Source organism: Amblyraja radiata, chromosome 13, assembly GCF_010909765.2.
Source record: "Amblyraja radiata isolate CabotCenter1 chromosome 13, sAmbRad1.1.pri, whole genome shotgun sequence".
Classification (NCBI taxonomy): domain Eukaryota; kingdom Metazoa; phylum Chordata; class Chondrichthyes; order Rajiformes; family Rajidae; genus Amblyraja; species Amblyraja radiata.
Genome location: NC_045968.1, coordinates 54,253,551 through 54,276,340, shown reverse-complemented (window position 1 = coordinate 54,276,340; position 22,790 = coordinate 54,253,551). Strand labels below are relative to the sequence as shown.

At 37.1% G+C, this 22,790-nt stretch overlaps 1 protein-coding gene across 1 annotated transcript in view; it reads left to right on the top strand.

Annotated features, from left to right (window-relative positions):
* Positions 1-22,790, top strand: part of LOC116979505 (serine-rich adhesin for platelets-like) — a 1,930,096-nt gene that overhangs the window by 476,486 nt on the left and 1,430,820 nt on the right. The window contains exons 76-84 of the mRNA XM_033031015.1: positions 1,435-1,560; positions 2,707-2,832; positions 4,013-4,138; positions 8,642-8,767; positions 9,002-9,127; positions 9,974-10,099; positions 12,791-12,916; positions 13,203-13,328; positions 14,744-14,869. Coding sequence (XP_032886906.1) covers positions 1,435-1,560; positions 2,707-2,832; positions 4,013-4,138; positions 8,642-8,767; positions 9,002-9,127; positions 9,974-10,099; positions 12,791-12,916; positions 13,203-13,328; positions 14,744-14,869 — 1,134 coding nt within the window. The remainder of the gene's footprint in view (positions 1-1,434; positions 1,561-2,706; positions 2,833-4,012; positions 4,139-8,641; positions 8,768-9,001; positions 9,128-9,973; positions 10,100-12,790; positions 12,917-13,202; positions 13,329-14,743; positions 14,870-22,790) is intronic.

Genomic DNA, 22,790 nt, shown 5'->3' with positions numbered 1-22,790 from the left:
CAGCAACACATCCACAATTTCTTAGTGTGAGTCTATACCCCCTACAGGCGCCAACCTGTAGGGGTTTGGCTGCCTAGCCTGCAGCTGGTTGTTTTTCATTTCTTTTTTCTTATTTTTAGTTAGTTTAGTGTTTTATTTTTAAGGAGTTCTAGCTTTTTTATGTGTGGGGAGGAAGGGGGAAACTAATTTTCAGGGTCCCTACCTGGTCGGAGATGCAGCTTTTCTCCGGGCTGCACTTTCGACCCGTCCTCGCGGCCTACCAGCGGGCCTGGAGCGGCATTTCCTGAGGGGACCGCCCGGAGCCTCGGCATCGGCATCGGCGGCGGCGGCGGCGGCACCAGCATCGGCGGCACCGGCATCGGCGGCGGCGGGGCTGCGGGTCTGAGGACGGCGGTGCAGTGCTGGAGCGCCATTGCGGGGCGGGCGGTGCCTTGCCTGAGTCACTGAGCTGGAACTCCGGTGAGCTGGGTCCGTTGCGGAGCTGCGGGTCTGTGGAGTGGCTGCGGGCGGCGGCGCTGAACTTTCCATCGGGAGCCTGGGATCTCTCAACGAGATCGCCAGTTGAGCTCCATTCGGCGCGGCCTTGTCGGCTCCGGAAGCCATGGTCTCGAGTAGGGAGGCGGCCGTTCCAGGGTTCCCATGCCGCTGAGAGGACTCTCCCGACGCCGGAACATCATCACCCGGCGAGGACGGCCTGGAACATCGGGCCTCCGTAGAGGCAACTGTGGAGGCCTCAATAGGCCCGACTATGGGTGGACATTGGGGATGGGACTGGACTTTGTGCCTTCCCCCATAATGGGAACCATTGTGGGGGGATGTTTTTTTTATGTTAAAGCTATTTATTATTGTTATGTTTGTATTCTTTTTTATGTGCTGCATTGGCAAAAAGAATTTCACTACATCTAGGTGTATGTGACAATAAATCAACCTTTGAACCTTTGAACCTTTGATGTTAACTGAATCATGAACATCCATCTTTCAATACTCCTTCCATTTTCCAAAGCCAATGTAAAGTTCAGTTTAGTTTATTGTCACGCGTGTCGAGGTTCATTGAAAAGCTTTTGTTGCGTGCTAACCAATCACCAGAATGACAATACATGATAACAATTGATCTATTTACAATGTAGAAACATATGATAAGGAAATAATGTTCATTGCAAGGTAAAGCCAGTAAAGCCCAATCAAGGATAATCTGAGGGTCATCAAACGGGTAGTTAATGGTTCACCGCTGCTCGCTGGTTGTGGTAGGTTATATTTCATCAGATTTAAGGGATAATATTTAATTATAATTGGAGACTTATTAATGGTGATACAAAACAAATATTGTCACATTGTCTACAGTAAATCATGATATTAACAGAGAGAGAGAGTTTCAGTTGGTGACATTAAATGTAAGAGATGTGATTGAGGCCTCATTCACTGTTTTCCCTCTAGACATCAATGAATGTGCAGCTAACACTTCAAACTGTCAACAAATCTGCAACAACTCAATCGGAAGTTTTGTGTGCAGTTGTGATTCGGGCTTCAGCAGCAATGCGATCAACTCTTCCCTTTGTGATGGTAGGATGTTTTAAAACAGATGGTTTCCAAGATTTTGCAAGTACTGTTTATTGTTGCAATCCAGGCTGCCCAGTCCATCGTAGATTGTCAAACATAGATTTCAGTCACCTTAAGATACTGCAGATTTAGAAACATTGTTAATTTTTCATACGTTAATTAACTTAAAATTGCATGTTTCCTTCTTTATTACCCTGTGAAATCAGTAGTTGAAACCTGTGCTTTTCAATATTTTGGCCATTTCTCCAATGGCGATGTGATCACAAAGGAATCCTTATGCCAACGTTCTATGTGGCAATGAGTGGCTCTCCTTGACCTGGTTATATTGATAAGAGTAAAACCAATATTTTCCCATAAGACATCTCCATTTGTTGTGCTGTCAAAATATGATGACAGTCTACAATCTTTTGCAATTCAGAAATTATGTGACAAAGTTACAGCTGGCAAAGTTAAATACAAAACACCTGTATCAGACGTCATTTGGATGCACTAGCAATTGTCGACACTGATCAAGAGATCTGAACTGAAATGATGTCTTCCCATTCTCTCCAGGAATGTAGACCCACCAATGTGCTCCAACATTTTGTTATTTTACATGACTTCAACTTATTTTGATCCAGACATAGATGAATGTGGAACCAACATCTTAAACGTTCAACCATTTAATATGATTGTTACTACAGCCCTGTCAAATCTAGGTGGCCCCACAAATGTATTTGTATCATCCTAATATTGAATTATAATGGTTATCATTTCTTTCTCTGTGAATCTTTAATATTATCATATTTTATTGCAGTATCATAGAAATTTTGGTTAATTATTATTTGTTAGGGAAGTTCAATTCTGACAATTCACATTACTCTCTCTAATCAAAATATGGCCCGGTAAATATTAATACTCATGCAATATTTTCAAAGATATATAAATCTGAAGACATTCTGATGCTGATGATATTTGAAGTGAAGAGTGACTCTCTCAGCTCATATGTTTTATAATGTCACAGCAATATGTTTACGGAGAGCTTAATTTACTGTGCCACCACCATGCAGTGTCATCCTGCTGTCTTTGTAGAACAGAACACTAAGTGAATGAGTTACTGCTGGCAATGCCACATGCTATGCAAGAACTTAACATGACATTTAATTGCAGATATCGATGAATGTGCAACCAACACCTCAAAGTGTCAACAAATCTGCACCAACACAATCGGAAGCTTCTTGTGCAGTTGCAACAACGGCTTCAAAAGTAACCGAACCAACTCTTCATTGTGTGATGGTAAGAGACGTCATATTCATTGTTTCTAACAGATGGAAAACAATATTCAATGTGGAACATGGGTCCTGTAGATTTAAACCCACTTAAACTAAAGTATATTAGCCACCTGTGCAATGTAGGCTAGCAATTTTTCTGTCAATTTCACAAGATGAGACAAAATATCCAAATCGTGCGCATGCATATTTCATTATACCTTCCATGTTGACCAAGATGCAATGCAATTCTTCTGCCAGGATTAGAAGACAGCCTTCATTGTTTACATTAGATATGTCTGTCTGCCTAGTTTGGAAATATATAGGCAAATGTCAACAATTTGCAGCAGGAGTAACTGTGCTTATTTCTTTACACATCGATGAATGTGCAACCAGCACCTCAAACTGTCAAGAAATCTGCACTAACACTATTGGAAGCTTTGTGTGCAGTTATGATCCAGGCTTCAGCATCAATGTAACACATTCTTCTCTTTGTGATGGTTGGAATTGTTTAGTACAAAGTAGTTTATAAATGTGTAAAAGGGATAGTAGTTCTCTGTGTGTTTTCACTCTGGTGCAACTGTCAGCTTGTATGGCAAATTGAACTTTTCCCAAACACCAATGGTGAGATGTAGAGGCTGGAATCCAGCGACTCATCCCTTGCCATTTGTGAGCTGCCAAAACCGTGCCACCAAATGGGTCATGGTGTCTATCAGTAATTACGAGGCGAAACCATAATTTTCAAAAAATTGACATTTTATTACAGTCTTTGACTGGCCATAATGTGGATTGCTTTATTGTTTTTTACAAATTTGATCGTAAACATTGAAAATTCTAAGCACCATTTTTTAAAGCGATTGATTACTCATGTAAATTTTGTCACAAAGCTATAGTCTTGCATGGCTTAAAAGTCAGCCTGCATAGATTAATTTGAAAATATTAGACCTCATTTAAAAATGGTGCAGCATGTCATTGATATGCAACCAGGAGTTGAATCATAGTCACAGCTTCAAAGAGCATGGCAACTGACTATTTGGCCCATGTCACGTTCATGTCTACCAAGATGCCCTATCTAAGGTAGTCACATTTAGCCACCTTTGGTCCATATTCCTCGAAACGAGCCTGATAGGCACTTGTCTATCAATTTGAAGTCATTGTACCTTCCTCAAGGTATTGCTCTGTCTGAGTAACTGAGCTTATTTCTCCAGATATCGATGAATGTGTAACCAACACCTCAAACTGTCAACAAAACTGCACCAACTCAATCGGAAGCTCCCTGTGCAGTTGTTACCGAGGGTTCACCATTAATGTGACCAATTCTTCGCTTTGTGATGGTAGGATAGTTTCAAGCACATATTTTCCCAGACTAGGGGGATAATATATAACCTTGGCATTTGTGCTACACTGTAATAAATTGCAGAACTATCAATTTAACAATGAATAAGAGGATAACATATTATTCGCTGTGAGTCTTCAGGGAATTAGTACATTTCCTGCAGTTGGAAGTTAAAAGTAGGGATAAATGATTTCTTTTTTTTTTTCTTTTTAAAAAAAAAAAATGTTATGCATGAATGGGTCACCTTTCTGCCAGGTGTTTTATTTTAAAGGTGTTTTATTTATTTTTTATTTTATTTTTTTTATTTTTATTTTTTTTAATTTATTTATTAGAAGTAGACATATTATAAAATGTAGTTACATATTATAGTAAAAAAACTTTTCATATACATCAGTCATACATTATTAAAATTTTCCATTATCAATTACTTCTGCTTCTAGTGTTTTTATTTTTTATAGAAAGAGGGAAAGAGAGAGGGTAGAAAGTTACAAATAAAAAAGAAAGCAAAAAAAAATACAACAGAAAAACAAGGGAGGTGGAATGGGTTACATGTAATACATCAATGGAGATAGGTTCGTAGGTTATAAAGTATAGCTTTTCATCTGTTCCTGAGTTCAAGTTTCAGCTGGGTCCTCGTGCTGTGCCAATCTATCCCTTCAGATAGTTAATGAATGGAGCCCAAATTTTATGGAAAAGATCTTGTTTGTCCATTAAGACAAGTCTAATTCTTTCTAAGTATAGGGTCTCCGACATTTCCGTAATCCACATTTTAATTGTGGGGGTTGTAGGGCCTTTCCAAAATTTTAATATTAATTTTTTTCCGGTTATTATACTGTAGTTGAGGAAATTTATTTGGTTTGGTGTGAGTGTTAAGCTTTGTTCTGATATTCCAAGTATTATTAATTTTGTGTCTGGGTCCAGTTTTGTATTAATAACTTCTGAAATTATTTCAAAAATATCAGTCCAGAAATGTTTAAGTTTTATACAGTTTGCAAACGTATGTGTTAAATTAGCCTCTAAATGTAGACATTTATCACAAATAGGAGAGATTTGTGGGAAGATTCTATTTAGTTTTATTTTAGAGAAGTGTAGTCTATGTAAGACCTTGAATTGTATTAAAGTATGTCTGGCATTTAATGAACATTGATGTATTTCTTGTAAAGTTTCGTCCCACATATCTTTCGTGATAGGATGACCTATTTCATTTTCCCATTTGTATCTATATGGTTCGGTCGGTGGTACCTCGTTGTTTAGTAGGGTGTTATAAATATAAGCTATTAGTTTTTCAGTATTAGGATGCTTGTTCAGACATTCATCAAGAATTTCTGATTCCCTATTCCTGTAGACTTGTGTATTAGATTTAACATAATCTCTAATTTGTAGATATCTGAAGAAATTATTTGAGTGCAGTCCATAATTCTGTTGTAACTCTTGAAATGAAAGAAAAGTACCTTTCCCATAAAGATGTCCTATATTTTTGATTCCATAATTTTTCCATTGTGTGAAACCTTTGTCCATAAAGGATGATTTGAACAAAGGATTATTTACAATGGAAAGGCAGAGTGGTATATTATTCAATTTTAAATCTTTTTTTATTTGTTTCCAAATTCGTAATCCACTATGTATTATGGGGTTTTCTTTATAGGTTTTTTTGTGCAGTTTTGTGGGGGCAAATATGATCGGTCCAATTTCAAAAGGTAGACAGTCTTCCTTTTCCATCATTAGCCAATCTGGTTGTTCCATTTCTTCCAGCCAGAAATTCATGTTTTTAATATGGACTGCCCAGAAATAAAATAAGAAATTTGGCAAAGCCAGACCTCCATTTATCTTTGATTTACATAAATGTTTTTTACTTATTCTATGATTCTTATAATCCCAGACAAAACTTGTAACAATGGAATCGACTTTTTTGAAAAAAGTTTTTGGGATATACATCGGAATTAATTGAAGTAGGTACAGCAGTTGCGGTAAAAAAATCATTTTTATAGCATTAATTCTCCCAAGCATAGAAATGGGGAGTGTTTTCCAGTATTGAATATTCTTATGTAGTTTATTCAGTAAGGGTGGGAAATTTAGTTTAAATAAAGAGGTATATGTCTTAGTTACATAGATTCCTAAGTATTTAAATTTATCTTTAACTATTTTAAAAGGGGATTGTTGTATTGTATGTAAATTGAATTTTGTTATTGGCATGATTTCGCTTTTATTCCAATTGATTCTATATCCCGAAAACTGACCAAATTGAGTTATTAGATTTAATAGGTTTGGAATACTAGTTTCTAATTTTGTAATATATATTAGTATATCATCTGCATATAAGGAGATTTTATTCCTTGTGTCTCTAGTATTGTATCCAAATATTCCTGGATGGTTTCTAACGCTTTCTGCTAGAGGTTCGATTGCAAGAGCAAATAATAGTGGGGATAGTGAGCATCCTTGTCTACAGCCTCTAGAGAGATTAAATTTAGTTGATAACATTTTGTTTGTTAATATTCTAGCTGTTGGATTAGAATATAACAATTTAACCCATGTACAGTACTTCTCTCCTAGTTGAAAAATTTCCATCACCGAAAATAAATATGGCCATTCTACCTGGTCAAATGCTTTTTCAGCATCTAACGAGATAATTGCTAGCTCTGCGTTAGGGATTCTATTGGAGTATATAATATTAAATAATCTTCTCAGATTATAAAATGAATACCGTTTGGGGATAAACCCTGTTTGGTCGGGATGTATTAATTTGCTGATCACTAAGCTCAATCTATTAGATAGAATCTTAGTTAATATTTTCTGATCAGTATTTAAGAGGGCTATAGCTCTGTATGAACCTGGGTCTTCAAGATCCTTGTCCGTTTTTGGTATAAGTATGATTGTAGATTCATTTAGAGTTTCTGGGAGTTTCTGTTGAGTATATGCGTATTTGTACATTGTCTGTAGGCGTGGGGAAAGCAAATCATAATTTTTTTTATAAAATTCCGAATTTAGACCATCGGGTCCTGCCGACTTTCCGTTTTTTAAGGACTTTATTGATTCTTCAATGTCTTTTATCGTAATTTCAGCCCCTAGCAATTCTCTCTCTTTCTGATCTAGACCCGCAAACTTACAATTCTGTAAAAATGTTTCCATTCCCGTTGATTGTTCTGTTATTTTAGATGAATACAATTTTTGGTAGTATTGTAGAAATCTATCATTAATATCTTTAGGCAGTGTTAATGTTTCTCCCTTGTCTGTTCTAATTTTGTATATTGTTTTTTCCCCATCCAATTTGCGAAGTTGACGCGCTAATAGTTTTTGTGGTTTGTCACCAAATTCAAAATTTAATTGTTTTGTATGTTGATAAAGTTTTATAACTTGGTCTGAATAAATCTTGTTTAATTTATATTTCAATACTGCAATTTTATTGTGTTTTATCGTGGATGGTGCTGCTGCATTTTCTGTGTCTAATTGCTTTATTTCCATTTCCAGTTTCTGTTGTTTGGCCCTATTCTCTTTATTAAAAAATGATTGGGAAGAAATTAATGCTCCTCGTACAAATGCTTTAAATGTTTCCCAAAGAAGGGAGGCAGAGATTTCAGGGCTATCGTTAGCCTCAAAAAACATTTTAATCTGTTTTACTAGGTATTCATTACATGACTTATCTTTTAAGATTTGGGGATTAAATCTCCATTGTGACTGTGTCTCTGCCATTCCGTTACTTTGATCATAAATGTTAATGGGGCGTGGTCTGAGATTATGATGTTATGATATTGTGAGTTATAGGTAAATGGGATAAGTTTTGAATCTACTAAAAAATAGTCTATCCTTGAGTAAGTTTTATGTACTGGTGAGTAAAATGAATATTCTCGGCCCGATGGATTTTCAATTCTCCAAACGTCCTTAATATTAGTAGTATTAATGTATGAATTTAAAAATTCACTTGATCGAGATTTTAGTTTTCTTTGAGTTGATGATCTATCCAAACAAGCATCCAAAGTGCAATTTAAATCTCCACCGATTATTAAGTTTTGTTGTGTACCTTCCGGGATATTGTTAAGAATTCTCTTAAAAAACAGAGGGCTGTCAAAATTTGGTCCATACACATTGAGGAGAGTCACCTTTTTTAAGTATAACTCCCCTATTATTACAATATATCTGCCTTCAATGTCTTCTATCGTTGATATATGTTTAAAGGGTATACCTTTACGAATTAATATTGCAACACCTCTTGATTTATGTGAGAATGAAGAGTGGTATGCTTTAGCAATCCATTTTGATTTCAATCTGTGTTGTGCTTCCTTTTTAAGATGTGTCTCCTGGAGAAATATTATATCTGTTTTCAATTATTTTAAATGAGCTAACACTTTGCCTCTCTTGATAGGTTCATTAATTCCTGGATAAATGATTTCAGTTGTAGAATTGCGTATCTTCTTTTGAACCTTATGATTGCAAATGGTAGAGTTTTATGTGGCCGAGACAAACATTTTGCAAGTGTTTGACATGCCATTTATCTTGTTTCTTCCAGACATCGATGAATGTGCAACCAACACCTCAAACTGCCAACAAATCTGCACCAACACAATCGGAAACTTTGTGTGTAGTTGTGACCCGGGCTTCAGCATCAATGTGACCAACTCTTCGCTTTGTGATGGTAGGAGATTTTAACACTCAGTTTCTAGGAGTTGTGGAACAATATTTAATAGTGAAATTTCTTGCTGCACTGTAAAACTTTGTTGGCCTAATATTTAGCTTTTGCTCTTAATGAATGAAAAAGGATATAATTCCCTTTGTGCAGAGTAGTTGCATGATGGATACTTTACCTGTAGAAGGTGTTGAAAGTTGAATGTTGCAATGTTTGACATGTCATTCATTCCATTTCCTCCAGACATTGATGAATGTGGAACCAACAGCTCGAACTGTCAACAAATCTGCAACAACACAATCGGAAGCTTCGTGTGTAGTTGTGACCCAGGCTTCAGCACCAATGTGATCAACTCTTTCATTTGTGATGGTAGGAATTTTCAAATGCAATGTTTCTCACAATGGGGAAAAAAGGATGTGTGCCATGTTAACATTGGATGAAAAAGTGTATCATTTCATTCCCTGTGAGTCCATGCTGCAGTTATTTTTCTAGCAGGAGAAATGTTAAAACATGGGTAAAATAGAAATATTTAAAGAAAGCAAATCTTCAACAATTTCTTAACACTCTTTGCTCTCTAGCCATGCTTTCACCTCCCTAGGTACTTTCCCTCCTCCCTTATCTCCAACCTGGGACGTAAAGGTACTTCTAGCTGAGACAGAGATTCACCTGCACTTCGTCCAACCATGTCTATTGCATTTGGTGCTCTCGATATGGTCTTCTGTACATTAAACATTGACATAGACATAGAAAATAGGTGCAGGAGTAGGCCATTCGGCCCTTCGAACCTGCACCGCCATTCAATATGATCATGGCTGATAATCCAACTCAGTATCCTGTACCTGCCTTCTCTCCATACCCCCTGATCCGTTTAGCCACAAGGGCCACATCTAACTCCCTCTTAAATACAGCCAATGAACTGGCCTCAACTACCTTCTGTGGCAGAGAATTCCAGAGATTCACCACTCTCTGTGTGAAAAATGTTTTCCTCATCTCGGTCCTAAAAGATTTCCCCCTTATCCTTAAACTGTGACCCCTTGTTCTGGACTTCCCCAACATCGGGAACAATCTTCCTGCATCTAGCCTGTCCAACCCCTTAAGAGTATATTGTGTATAATGACAGCCTGCAATCTACTGCTGTTCAGAGTGTGACAAGCATACAGTTGGCAAACACAATTGCAATACAGGAGTTTGAAACATTCGCTGGTTTTCTTCCAGACATCAATGAGTGTGTAGCCGGCACCTCAAGCTGTCAACAAAACTGCACCAACACAATCGGAAGCTTCCTGTGCAGTTGTAGCCCAGGCTTCAGAATCAATTTGACCAACCCTTCACTTTGTGATGGTAGGTGTTTTCGCACACATAGTTTCTCAGATTTAAATAAAAATATTTAATGTGATAGTATAATTATGGAGAGGGTCAGAACCGGACCTAGGGTTGTGATTTTTGATTGGAGAAAGGCTAACTTTGAGGAGATGCGAAAGGATTTAAAAGGAGTAAATTGGGACATTTTCTTTTATGGGAAAGATGTGGAAGAGAAATGGAGTACATTTAAAGGTGAAATTTTAAGAGTACAGAATCTTTATGTCCCTGTTCGGTTGAAAGGAAATAGTAAAAATCGGAAAGAGCCATGGTTTTCAAGGGAAATTGGACACTTGGTTCGGAAAAAGAGGGAGATCTACAATAATTATAGGCAGCATGGAGTAAATGAGGTGCTTGAGGAGTATAAAGAATGTAAAAAGAATCTTAAGAAAGAAATTAGAAAATCTAAAAGAAGATATGAGGTTGCTTTGGCAAGTAAGGTGAAAGTAAACCCAAAGGGTTTCTACAGCTATATTAATAGCAAAAGGATAACGAGGGATAAAATTGTCCATTAAAGAGTCAGAGTGGACAGCTATCTGCAGAGCCAAAAGTGATGGGGGAGATATTGAACAATTTATTTTCTTCGGTATTCACCAAGGAGAAGGATATTGAATTATGTGAGGTAAGGGAAACAAGTAGAGTAGCTATGGAAACTATGAGATTCAAAGAAGAGGAAGTACTAACACTTTTGAGAAATATAAAAGTGGATAAGTCTCCAGGTCCGGACAGGATATTCCCTAGGACATTGAGGGAAGTTAGTGTAGAAATAGCAGGGGCCATGACAGAAATATTTCAAATGTCATTAGAAACGGGAATAGTGCCGGAGGATTGGCGTACTGCGCATGTTGTTCCATTGTTTAAAAAGGGGTCTAAGAGTAAACCTAGCAATTACAGACCTGTTAGTTTGACATCAGTGGTGGGCAAATTAATGGAAAGGATACTTAGAGATAATATATATAAGCATCTGGATAAACAGGGTCTGATTAGGAACAGTCAACATGGATTTGTGCCTGGAAGGTCATGTTTGACTAACCTTCTTGAATGTTTTGAAGAGGTTACTCGGGAAATTGATGAGGGTAAAGCAGTGGATGTTGTATATATGGACTTCAGTAAGGCCTTTGACAAGGTTCCTCATGGAAGGTTGGTTAAGAAGGTTCAATGGTTGGGTATTAATGGTGGAGTAGCAAGATGGATTCAACAGTGGCTGAATGGGAGATGCCAGAGAGTAATGGTGGATGGTTGTTTGTCAGGTTGGAGGCCAGTGAATAGTGGGGTGCCACAGGGATCTGTGCTGGGTCCACTGTTGTTTATCATGTACATCAATGATCTGGATGATGGTGTGGTAAATTGGATTAGTAAGTATGCAGATGATACTAAGATAGGTGGGGTTGTGGATAATGAAGTAGATTTTCAAAGTCTACAGAGAGATTTATGCCAGTTGGAAGAGTGGACTGAAAGATGGCAGATGGAGTTTAATGCTGATAAGTGTGAGGTGCTACATCATGGCAGGACAAATCAAAATAGGACGTACATGGTAAAGGGTAGGGAATTGAAGAATGCAGGTGAACAGAGGGATCTGGGAATAACTGTGCACAGTTCCCTGAAAGTGGAATCTCATGTAGATAGGGTGGTAAAGAAAGCTTTTGGTGTGCTGGCCTTTATAAATCAGAGCATTGAGTATAGAAGTTGGGATGTAATGTTAAAATTGTACAAGGCATTGGTGAGGCCAATTCTGGAGTATGGGGTACAATTTTGGTCGCCTAATTATAGGAAGGATGTCAACAAAATAGAGAGAGTACAGAGGAGATTTACTAGAATGTTGCCTGGGTTTCAGCAACTAAGTTACAGAGAAATGTTGAACAAGTTAGGGCTTTATTCTTTGGAGCGCAGAAGGTTAAGGGGGGACTTGATAGAGGTCTTTAAAATGATGAGAGGGATAGATAGAGTTGACGTAGATAAGCTTTTCCCACTGAGAGTAGGGAAGATTCAAACAAGGGGACATGACTTGAGAATTAAGGGACAGAAGTTTAGGGGTAACATGAGGGGGAACTTCTTTACTCAGAGAGTGGTGGCTGTGTGGAATGAGCTTCCAGGGAAGGTGGTGGAGGCAGGTTCGTTTATTATAATTGAAAAATAAATTGGATAGTTATATGGACGGGAAAGGAATGGAGGGTTATGGTCTGAGCGCAGGTATATGGGACTAGGGGAGAATACGTGTTCGGCACGGACTAGAAGGGTCGAGATGGCCTGTTTCCGTGCTGTAATTGTTATATGGTTATTATTATATGGTTATAACTGCCCTGTAAAATCTAGGTGAGACAGAGATATTGAATGTGACCAACTCTTCCCTTTGTGATGGTAGGATGTTTTAAAACAGATGATTTCTCAGATTTTGCATGTACTATTTATTGTTGCATTTCAGGCTGGCCAGTCCATCTTAGATTCATCAAAGGGCATGTAAATATAAAGACAGATCTCAATGATATATGAAGGCAAAGGCAGAATACTCACATCGCAATAAGTTGAAAGCAATATTTATTAGAGGGTTGTGCACATTGTATAGCGACATCCTGCGGACTATTCTAGTTCAGAATATTGTGACAACTTTTACTTCAGCATCCTCCCCAAATAACATGGAAGTTTTTTACATTTCGGTCACTTGTTTTCCTCCAGATATTGAAGAATGTAAAACCAACACCTCAAACTGTGAACAAGTCTGCATCAACACAAACGGAAGCTTCATGTGCAGTTGTGACCCAGGTTTCAGCACCAATGTGATCAACTCTTCACTCTGTGATGGTAGGAAGGTTCAAAAGCTTTGTTTCTCACAGATTGTGAACGATGTTCAATATGGCTGTTGGGCCACGTAGATTTGACGCCCTGTAAAATAAATTATAATAGTTACCTTTACAATGTGATATAAAGTTTCAAAGCATCAAAACAATAAATTTGATAGAAACTGCTTAGGCCAATATAGACACATCCTATTGTCTATAGTTAATCACAATATTAAGAGTGAGAAATTCACTTGGCAAACTAAATGTTACATACATTATCGATGTATCACAATCTGTTTTCCATCTAGATATCAATGAATGTGGAACCAACATCTCATACTGCCAACAAATCTGCACCAACACAATCGGAAGCTTTGTATGCAGTTGTATTCCGGGTTTCAGCACTAATTTGACCAACCCTTCGATTTGTGACGGTAGGTGCATATCCATGTGCCTATCCAAAATCCTCAGAAATGCCTCTATCATATCTGCATCTTTCCCCCTCCCCGTGAGCACATTCCAGGCACTCACCAGCCTCACCAATGTAAAAAAACGTACATCGTACATCTTCATCAATCTTGTCCCTTCTCCTTTAAAGCAATGCCTTCTAGTCTTTGATTTTCCATCCAAAGAAAAAGGTTCTAACTGTATACTAACTATGCCTCTCGTAACTTTACCTTATTCTATCAGGTCTTCTTTCACCCTGCCTGAAATAACAATGCAATTCTACCCAACTCCTCCTGGAGCTACTACCCACTAATCTGTATATCATTGTTGTAAACATCCTCACTCCCCATTCTAATACCTCCACATTGTTTCTATACACGGCCGCACACAAGACTCCAAATGCAGCCTAACAAATGTCCTTCAATGCAACACCATAACTTTCTGACTCTTATACTCAAAGACCCACCAGTGAAAGCAAGTATACCATGTACTGTACCTTCTTTACCACTCTATCTACTTGTGTTGCCACTTTCAAGAGGGTATTTTCTTGGAGCACATGTTCCCTGCTTTATCCATGATACTGTTACTCTCTTGTTTTTCATGTAGGCATTGATGCGTTTGGATTCAGACAATAGACAATGGACAAAAGGTGCAGGAGTAGGCCATACAGCCCTTTAATCCATTCAATGTGATCATGGCTGATCATCCACAATCGGTACCCAGTTCCTGCCTTCTCCCCAGAATAGATCTCAATGGTCTATAAATCAGAACCCATGTCCCCTGCACCAATTCCTGAGCCATGCATTCATCTGTCCTATCAGTTCTGTGGATAGAAGGCAGGTCGCTCCTGCCTTCTCCCCATTTAGTTTAATCCCTTTGCTAGAAACCATTTGTGGTCCAATTTAGTCATTCTAAACACCTGTTTGAGTAATTTACTCTTTTCTCTATATTCCTCAAAGGTCCTATCTAATTCCATCCTCTTAAATTGGAAGCTACTACCCTGTATGTCCTGCTTTTTAATCCTGCCAAACTGTCTATATTCATTTTGCAAGACCTCATCCCTCTTCCTACCTATGCCTTTTGTTCCAACATGCATAACTTCTGGCTGTTCATCCTCCCCTTTGGGAATATTTCAATATATATGCAATTTCTCCAAAGGATATGTAAATATGAAGGCATTCTGATCTCAATGATATATGAAGGCAAGCCAGTACACACACATTGTAATAATTAAAAAGTCAAAGCAATATTTTTATGGGGGTCAGCACCACATCCAGTGTTGGCATTGTACAACAACGTCCTGCAGACTAGTCTAGTTCAGAATATTAAGTGAGAAAGATTACTTCAGCAAAGCCAAATAATGTGCAAATATTTAATATTTTGATCACTTGTTTTCCTCCAGATATCGATGAATGTGGAACCAACATCTCAAACTGTGAACAAGTCTGCACCAACACAAATGGAAGCTTTGTGTGCAGTTGTGACCCGGGTTTCAGTACCAATGTGACCAACTCTTCACACTGTGATGGTAGGAATATTTAATGCGGTTGTTGGTCAAGTAGATTTGACGGCGCGGTTAAACCAAATATATTCCCGACTGAAACTTCTCCAATCCATGTTCTCCAGAGATGCTGCCTGATGGAAGCTTTGTGTGCAATTTTCCCAGCACTTTGTTTCTTTTTATGTAAAGCAGCATCTGCTGTCCTTCCAGAACAAAGCATATTATTTACCCTGATAATCTGGGGTCAGCAACACATCCACAATTTCTTAGTGTGAGTCTATGTTAACTGAATCATGAACATCCATCTTTCAATACTCCTTCCATTTCCCAAAGCCAATGTAAAGTTCAGTTTAGTTTATTGTCACGTGTGTCGAGGTTCATTGAAAAGCTTTTGTTGCGTGCTAACCAATCACCAGAATGACAATACATGATAACAATTGATCTATTTACAATGTAGAAACATATGATAAGGAAATAATGTTCATTGCAAGGTAAAGCCAGTAAAGCCCAATCAAGGATAATCTGAGGGTCATCAAACGGGTAGTTAATGGTTCACCGCTGCTCGCTGGTTGTGGTAGGTTATATTTCATCAGATTTAAGGGATAATATTTAATTATAATTGGAGACTTATTAATGGTGATACAAAACAAATATTGTCACATTGTCTACAGTAAATCATGATATTAACAGAGAGAGAGAGTTTCAGTTGGTGACATTAAATGTAAGAGATGTGATTGAGGCTTCATTCACTGTTTTCCCTCTAGACATCAATGAATGTGCAGTTAACACTTCAAACTGTCAACAAATCTGCAACAACTCAATCGGAAGTTTTGTGTGCAGTTGTGATTCAGGCTTTAGCAGCAATGCGATCAACTCTTCCCTTTGTGATGGTAAGATGTTTTAAAAACAGATGGTTTCCCAGATTTTCCAAGTACTATTTATTGTTGCATTCCAGGCTGCCCAGTCCATCGTAGATTGTCAAACATAGATTTCAGTCACCTTAAGATACTGCAGATTTAGAAAAATCGTTAACTTTTCATTTGTTAATTAACTTAAAATTGCATGTTTCCTTCGTTATTACCCTGTGAAATCAGTAGTTGAAACCTGTGCCATTTTGTGAATTTTGGCCATTTCCCCAATGGCGATGTGATCACAAAGGAATCCTGATGCCAATGTTCTATGTGGCAATGAGTGGCTCTCCTAGACCTGGTTATGTTGATAAGAGTAAAACCAATATTTTCCCATAAGACATCTCCATTTGTTGTGCTGTCACAATATGATGACAGTCTGCAATCTATTGCAATTCAGAAATTATGTGACAAAGTTACAGCTGGCAAAGCAAAATACAAAACACCTGTATCAGACGTCATTTGGATACACTAGCAATTGCCGACGCTGATCAAGAGATCTGAACTGAAATTATGACTTCCCATACACTCCAGGAATGTAGACCCACCAATGTGCTCCAACACTTTGTTATTTGACATGACTTCAACTTATTTTGATCCAGACATAGATGAATGTGGAACCAACATCTTAAACGTTCAACCATTTAATATGATTGTTACTACAGCCCTGTCAAATCTAGGTGCCCCACAAATGTATTTGTATCATCCTAATATTGAATTATAATGGTTATCATTTCTTTCTCTGTGAATCTTTAATATTATCATATTTTATTGCAGTATCATAGAAATTTAGGTTAATTATTATTTGTTAGGGAAGTTCAATTCCGACAATTCACATTACTCTCTCCAATCAAAATATGGCCCGGTAAATATTAATACTCATTCAATTTTTTCAAAGATATATACATCAGAAGACATTCTGATGCTGATGATATTTGAAGTGAAGAGTGACTCTCTCAGCTCATATCTTTTATAATGTCACAGAAATATTTTTACGGCGAGTTTAATTTACTGTGCCACCACCATGCAGTGTCATCCTGCTGTCTTTGTAGAACAGAACATTAAGTAAATGAGTTACTGCTGGCAATGCCACATGCTATGCAAGAACTTAACATGACATTTAATTGCAGATATTGATGAATGTGCAACCAACACCTCAAAGTGTCAACAAATCTGCACCAACGCTATCGGAAGCTTCTTGTGCAGTTGTAACAACGGCTTCAAAAGTAACCAAACCAACTCTTCGCTGTGTGATGGTAAGAGACGTCATATTCATTGTTTCTAACAGATGGAAAACAATATTCAACGTGGAACATGGGTGATGTAGATTTAAACCCATTTAAACTAAAGTATATTAGCCACCTGTGCAATGTAGGCTAGCAATTTTTCTGTCAATTTCACAAGATGAGACAAAACATCCAAATCGTGAGCATGCATATTTCATTATACCTTCCATGTTGACCAAGATGCAATGCAATTCTTCTGCCAGGATTAGAAGACAGCCTTCATTGTTTACATTAGATATGTCTGTCTGCCTAGTTTGGAAATGTATAGGCAAATGTCAACAATTTGCAGCAGGAGTAACTGTGCTTATTTCTTTACACATCGATGAATATACAACCAGCACCTCAAACTGTCAAGAAATCTGCACTAACACTATTGGAAGCTTTGTGTGCAGTTATGATCCAGGCTTCAGCATCAATGTAACACATTCTTCTCTTTGTGATGGTTGGAATTGTTTAGTACAAAGTAGTTTATAAATGAGTAAAAGGGATAGTAATTCTCTGTGTGTTTTCACTCTGGTGCAACTGTCAGCTTGTATGGAAAATTGGACTTTTCCCAAGCACCAATGGTGAGATGTAGAGGCTGGAATCCAGCGACTCATCCCTTGCCATTTATGAGCTGCCAAAACCGTGCCACCAAATGGGTCATGGTGTCGATCAGTAATTACAAAGCGAAACCATAATTTTCAAAAAATTGCCATTTTATTAGTCTTTGACTGGCCATAATGTGGATTGCTTTATTGTTTTTTTACAAATTTGATCGTAAACATTGAAAATTCTAAGCACCATTTTTTAAAGCGATTGATTACTCATGTAAATTTTGTCACAAAGCCATAGTCTTGCGTGGCTTAAATATCAGCCTGCATAGATTACTTTGAAAATATTAAACCTCATTTAAAAATGGCATAGCATATGTCATTGATATGCACCAGGAGTTAATTCATAGTCACAGCTTCAAAGAGCATGGAAACTGACTATTTGGCCCATCACGTTCATGTCTACCAAGATGCCCTATCTAAGGTAATCACATTTAGCCACCTATGATCCACGGAGACATGTATGAAACTGGAAAATTATTATCATTTCAACAATTACAACAAAAATATAATTTGAGAAATAATCATTATTTTAAATATTTTCAAATAGGTGACTATTTGAAAAAATATACACAAGAATATCATAACTTGTCTCCAGACTTATTGGATGAAGCAATGAATACAAAGGCCGAATCAGCTAAATTAATATCATACTTGTATAACATCATCATAAATATCGAAATACCATCATCCGATGGTATTAGAAGAGACTGGGAACAAGAACTAGCTATAAAAATTTCCAAAGAGGTGGGATAAACATTTGCTATATGTGCATAAATGCCCGATTAACGTAAGACATACTCTAATTCAATTTAAAACCTTACATAGACTATATTACAAACTAAAATAAGTAAACTTTTTCCTAATGTCTCCCCTATCTGTGATAAATGTCTATCCCAAGAAGCAAAAATTTTGGAATGAAATTTTTGAAATTTTCACAAAAATATTTAAAATAAAATTGATACCGAGTGCAGAATTGATTTTTGTTGGAATAATGGAAGGCAGCCTTGAACTAACTGCATTCCAAAATAACCTATTTAATTACGGTTTAATAATGGGAAAAAAACTTATACTTAAATTCTGGAAAAAACGACCCAACACCAACAATATGTGGATTTCAAAAATGTCTGAAACGTTACACCTGGAAGATATGAGATTCCTGCTAGCAGGCAAACCAGACCACTTCCAAAAGATTTGGTCTTCATTTGTCGACTTACCACAAGTATAAGGTGCAACAAAACTCTGAAAATAAATGGTTTCAGGACTTGGTGAGGGGGGAGGAAAAATACGAAGTTGGTATATCCCTTTCAGCTCTTTTTTCTACTTTTAACATAGCTTCTGTTTATTTTTCTCTTTTTTCTTTTCTATGGCTTACTTCTTAACTTTTTTTTCTAACTCTTCGTGTCTAAGGGGCTTTTTTTGATCACTTTTTTCGCACACTCACAATCCTATCTTACTTTCTTTACTTTTCTTCTTTTTAAAGTTTAAAATATGAAGTGGTACAAGAAATGTATTATGTTATTTTGTCTTATATTATTGGTAATGTACACTACTTCTAATAAATAAAATTATAAGATAAATAAATAAGTAAATACATAAATATATGATTTCAGTTGTAGGATTGCGTATTTTCTTTTGAACCCTATGATTGCAAGTGGTAGAGTTTTATGTGGCAGAGACTAAAGTTTTGCAAGTGTTTGACATGCCATTTATCTTGTTTCCTCCAGACATCGATGAATGTGCAACCAACACCTCGAACTGTCAACAAATTTGCACCAATACAATCGGAAACTTTGTGTGTAGTTGTGACCCAGGTTTCAACATCAATGTGACCAACTCTTCGCTTTGTGATGGTAGGATATTTTCACACACAGTTTCTAGTTGTGGAATAATATTTAATAGTGACAGTTCTTGCTGCGCTGTAAAACTTTGTTGGCCTAATATTTAGCTTTTGCTCTTAATGAATGAAAAATGATATAATTCCCTTTGCTCAGAATAGTCGCATGATGGATACTTTACCTGTAGAAGGTGTTGAAAGCTGTATGTTGAATGTTGCAATGTTTGACATGTCATTCATTCTATTTCCTCCAGACATTGATGAATGTGGAACCAACACCTCGAACTGTCAACAAATCTGCAACAACACAATCGGAAGCTTTGTATGTAGTTGTGACCCAGGCTTCAGCACCAATGTGATCAACTCTTCCAATTGTGATGGTAGGAATTTTCAAATACAATGTTTCTCACAATGGAGAAAAAAGGATGTGTGCCAGTAAAGCCCAATCAAGGATAATCTGAGGGTCATCAAACGGGTAGTTAATGGTTCACCGCTGCTCGCTGGTTGTGGTAGGTTATATTTCATCAGATTTAAGGGATAATATTTAATTATAATTGGAGACTTATTAATGGTGATACAAAACAAATATTGTCACATTGTCTACAGTAAATCATGATATTAACAGAGAGAGAGAGTTTCAGTTGGTGACATTAAATGTAAGAGATGTGATTGAGGCTTCATTCACTGTTTTCCCTCTAGACATCAATGAATGTGCAGTTAACACTTCAAACTGTCAACAAATCTGCAACAACTCAATCGGAAGTTTTGTGTGCAGTTGTGATTCAGGCTTTAGCAGCAATGCGATCAACTCTTCCCTTTGTGATGGTAAGATGTTTTAAAAACAGATGGTTTCCCAGATTTTCCAAGTACTATTTATTGTTGCATTCCAGGCTGCCCAGTCCATCGTAGATTGTCAAACATAGATTTCAGTCACCTTAAGATACTGCAGATTTAGAAAAAATCGTTAACTTTTCATTTGTTAATTAACTTAAAATTGCATGTTTCCTTCGTTATTACCTGTGAAATCAGTAGTTGAAACCTGTGCCATTTTGTGAATTTTGGCCATTTCCCCAATGGCGATGTGATCACAAAGGAATCCTGATGCCAATGTTCTATGTGGCAATGAGTGGCTCTCCTAGACTGGTTATGTTGATAAGAGTAAAACCAATATTTTCCCATAAGACATCTCCATTGTTGTGCTGTCACAATATGATGACAGTCTGCAATCCTATTGCAATTCAGAAATTATGTGACAAAGTTACAGCTGGCAAAGCAAAAAATACAAAACACCTGTATCAGACGTCATTTGGATACACTAGCAATTGCCGACGCTGATCAAGAGATCTGAACTGAAATTATGACTTCCCATACACTCCATGAATGTAGACCCACCAATGTGCTCCAACACTTTGTTATTGACATGACTTCAACTTATTTTGATCCAGACATAGATGAATGTGGAACCAACATCTAAACGTTCAACCATTTAATATGATTGTTACTACAGCCCTGTCAAATCTAGGTGCCCACAAATGTATTTGTATCATCCTAATATTGAATTATAATGGTTATCATTTCTTTCTCTGTGAATCTTTAATATTATCATATTTTATTGCAGTATCATAGAAATTTAGGTTAATTATTATTTGTTAGGGAAGTTCAATTCCGACAATTCACAATTACTCTCTCCAATCAAAAATATGGCCCGGTAATATTAATACTCATTCAATTTTTTCAAAGATATATACATCAGAAGACATTCTGATGCTGATGATTTGAAGTGAAGAGTGACTCTCTCAGCTCATATCTTTTATAATGTCACAGAAATATTTTTACGGCGAGTTTAATTTACTGTGCCACCACCATGCAGTGTCATCCTGCTGTCTTGTAGAACAGAACATTAGTAAATGAGTTACTGCTGGCAATGCCACATGCTATGCCAAGGAACTTAACATGACATTTAATTGCAGATATTGATGAATGTGCAACCAACACCTCAAAGTGTCAACAAAATCTGCACCAACGCTATCGGAAGCTTCTTGTGCAGTTGTAACAACGGCTTCAAAAGTAACCAAACCAACTCTTCGCTGTGTGATGGTAAGAGACGTCATATTCATTGTTTCTAACAGATGGAAAACAATATTCAACGTGGAACATGGGTGATGTAGATTTAAACCCATTTAAACTAAGTATATTAGCCACCTGTGCAATGTAGGCTAGCAATTTTTCTGTCATTTCACAAGATGAGACAAAACATCCAAATCGTGAGCATGCATATTTCATTATAACCTTCCATGTTGACCAAATGCAATGCAATTCTTCTGCAGGGATTAGAAGACAGCCTTCATTGTTTACATTAGATATGTCTGTCTGCCTAGTTTTGGAAATGTAGGCAAATGTCAACATTGCAGCAGTACTGCGCTTATTTCTTTACACATCGATGAATATACAACCAGCAACCTCAAACTGTCAAGAAAATCTGCACTAACACTATTGGAAGCTTTGTGTGCAGTTATGATCCAGGCTTCAGCAGCAATGTAACACATTCTTCTCTTTGTGATGGTTGGAATTGTTAGTACAAAGTAGTTTATAAATGAGTAAAGGGATAGTAATTCCTCTGTGTGTTTTCACTCTGGTGGCAACTGTCAGCTTGTATGGAAAATTGGACTTTTCCCAAGCACCAATGGTGAGATGTAGAGGCTGGAATCCAGCGACTCATCCCTTGCCATTTATGAGCTGCAAAAACCGTGCCACCAAATGGGTCATGGTGTCCGATCAGTAATTACAAAGCGAAACCATAATTTTCAAAAAATTGCCATTTTATTAGTCCTTTGACTGGCCATAATGTGGATTGCTTATTATTGTTTTTTACAAATTTGATCGTAAACATTGAAAATTCTAAGCACATTTTTTAAAGCGATTGATGACTCATGTAAATTTGTCACAAAGCCTATAGTCTTGCGTGGCTTAAATATCAGCCTGCATAGATTACTTTGAAAATATTAACCTCATTTAAAAATGGCATAGCATATGTCATTGATATGCACCAGGAGTTATTCATAGTCACAGCTTCAAAGAGCATGGAAACTGACTATTTGGCCCATCACGTTCATGTCTACCAAGATGCCCTATCTAAGGTAATCACATTTAGCCACCTATGATCCACGGAGACATGTAATGAAACTGGAAAATTATTATCATTTCACAATTACAACAAAAATATAATTTGAGAAATAATCATTATTTTAAATATTTTCAAATAGGTGACTATTGAAAAAATATACACAAGAATATCATAACTTGTCTCAGACTTATTGGATAAAT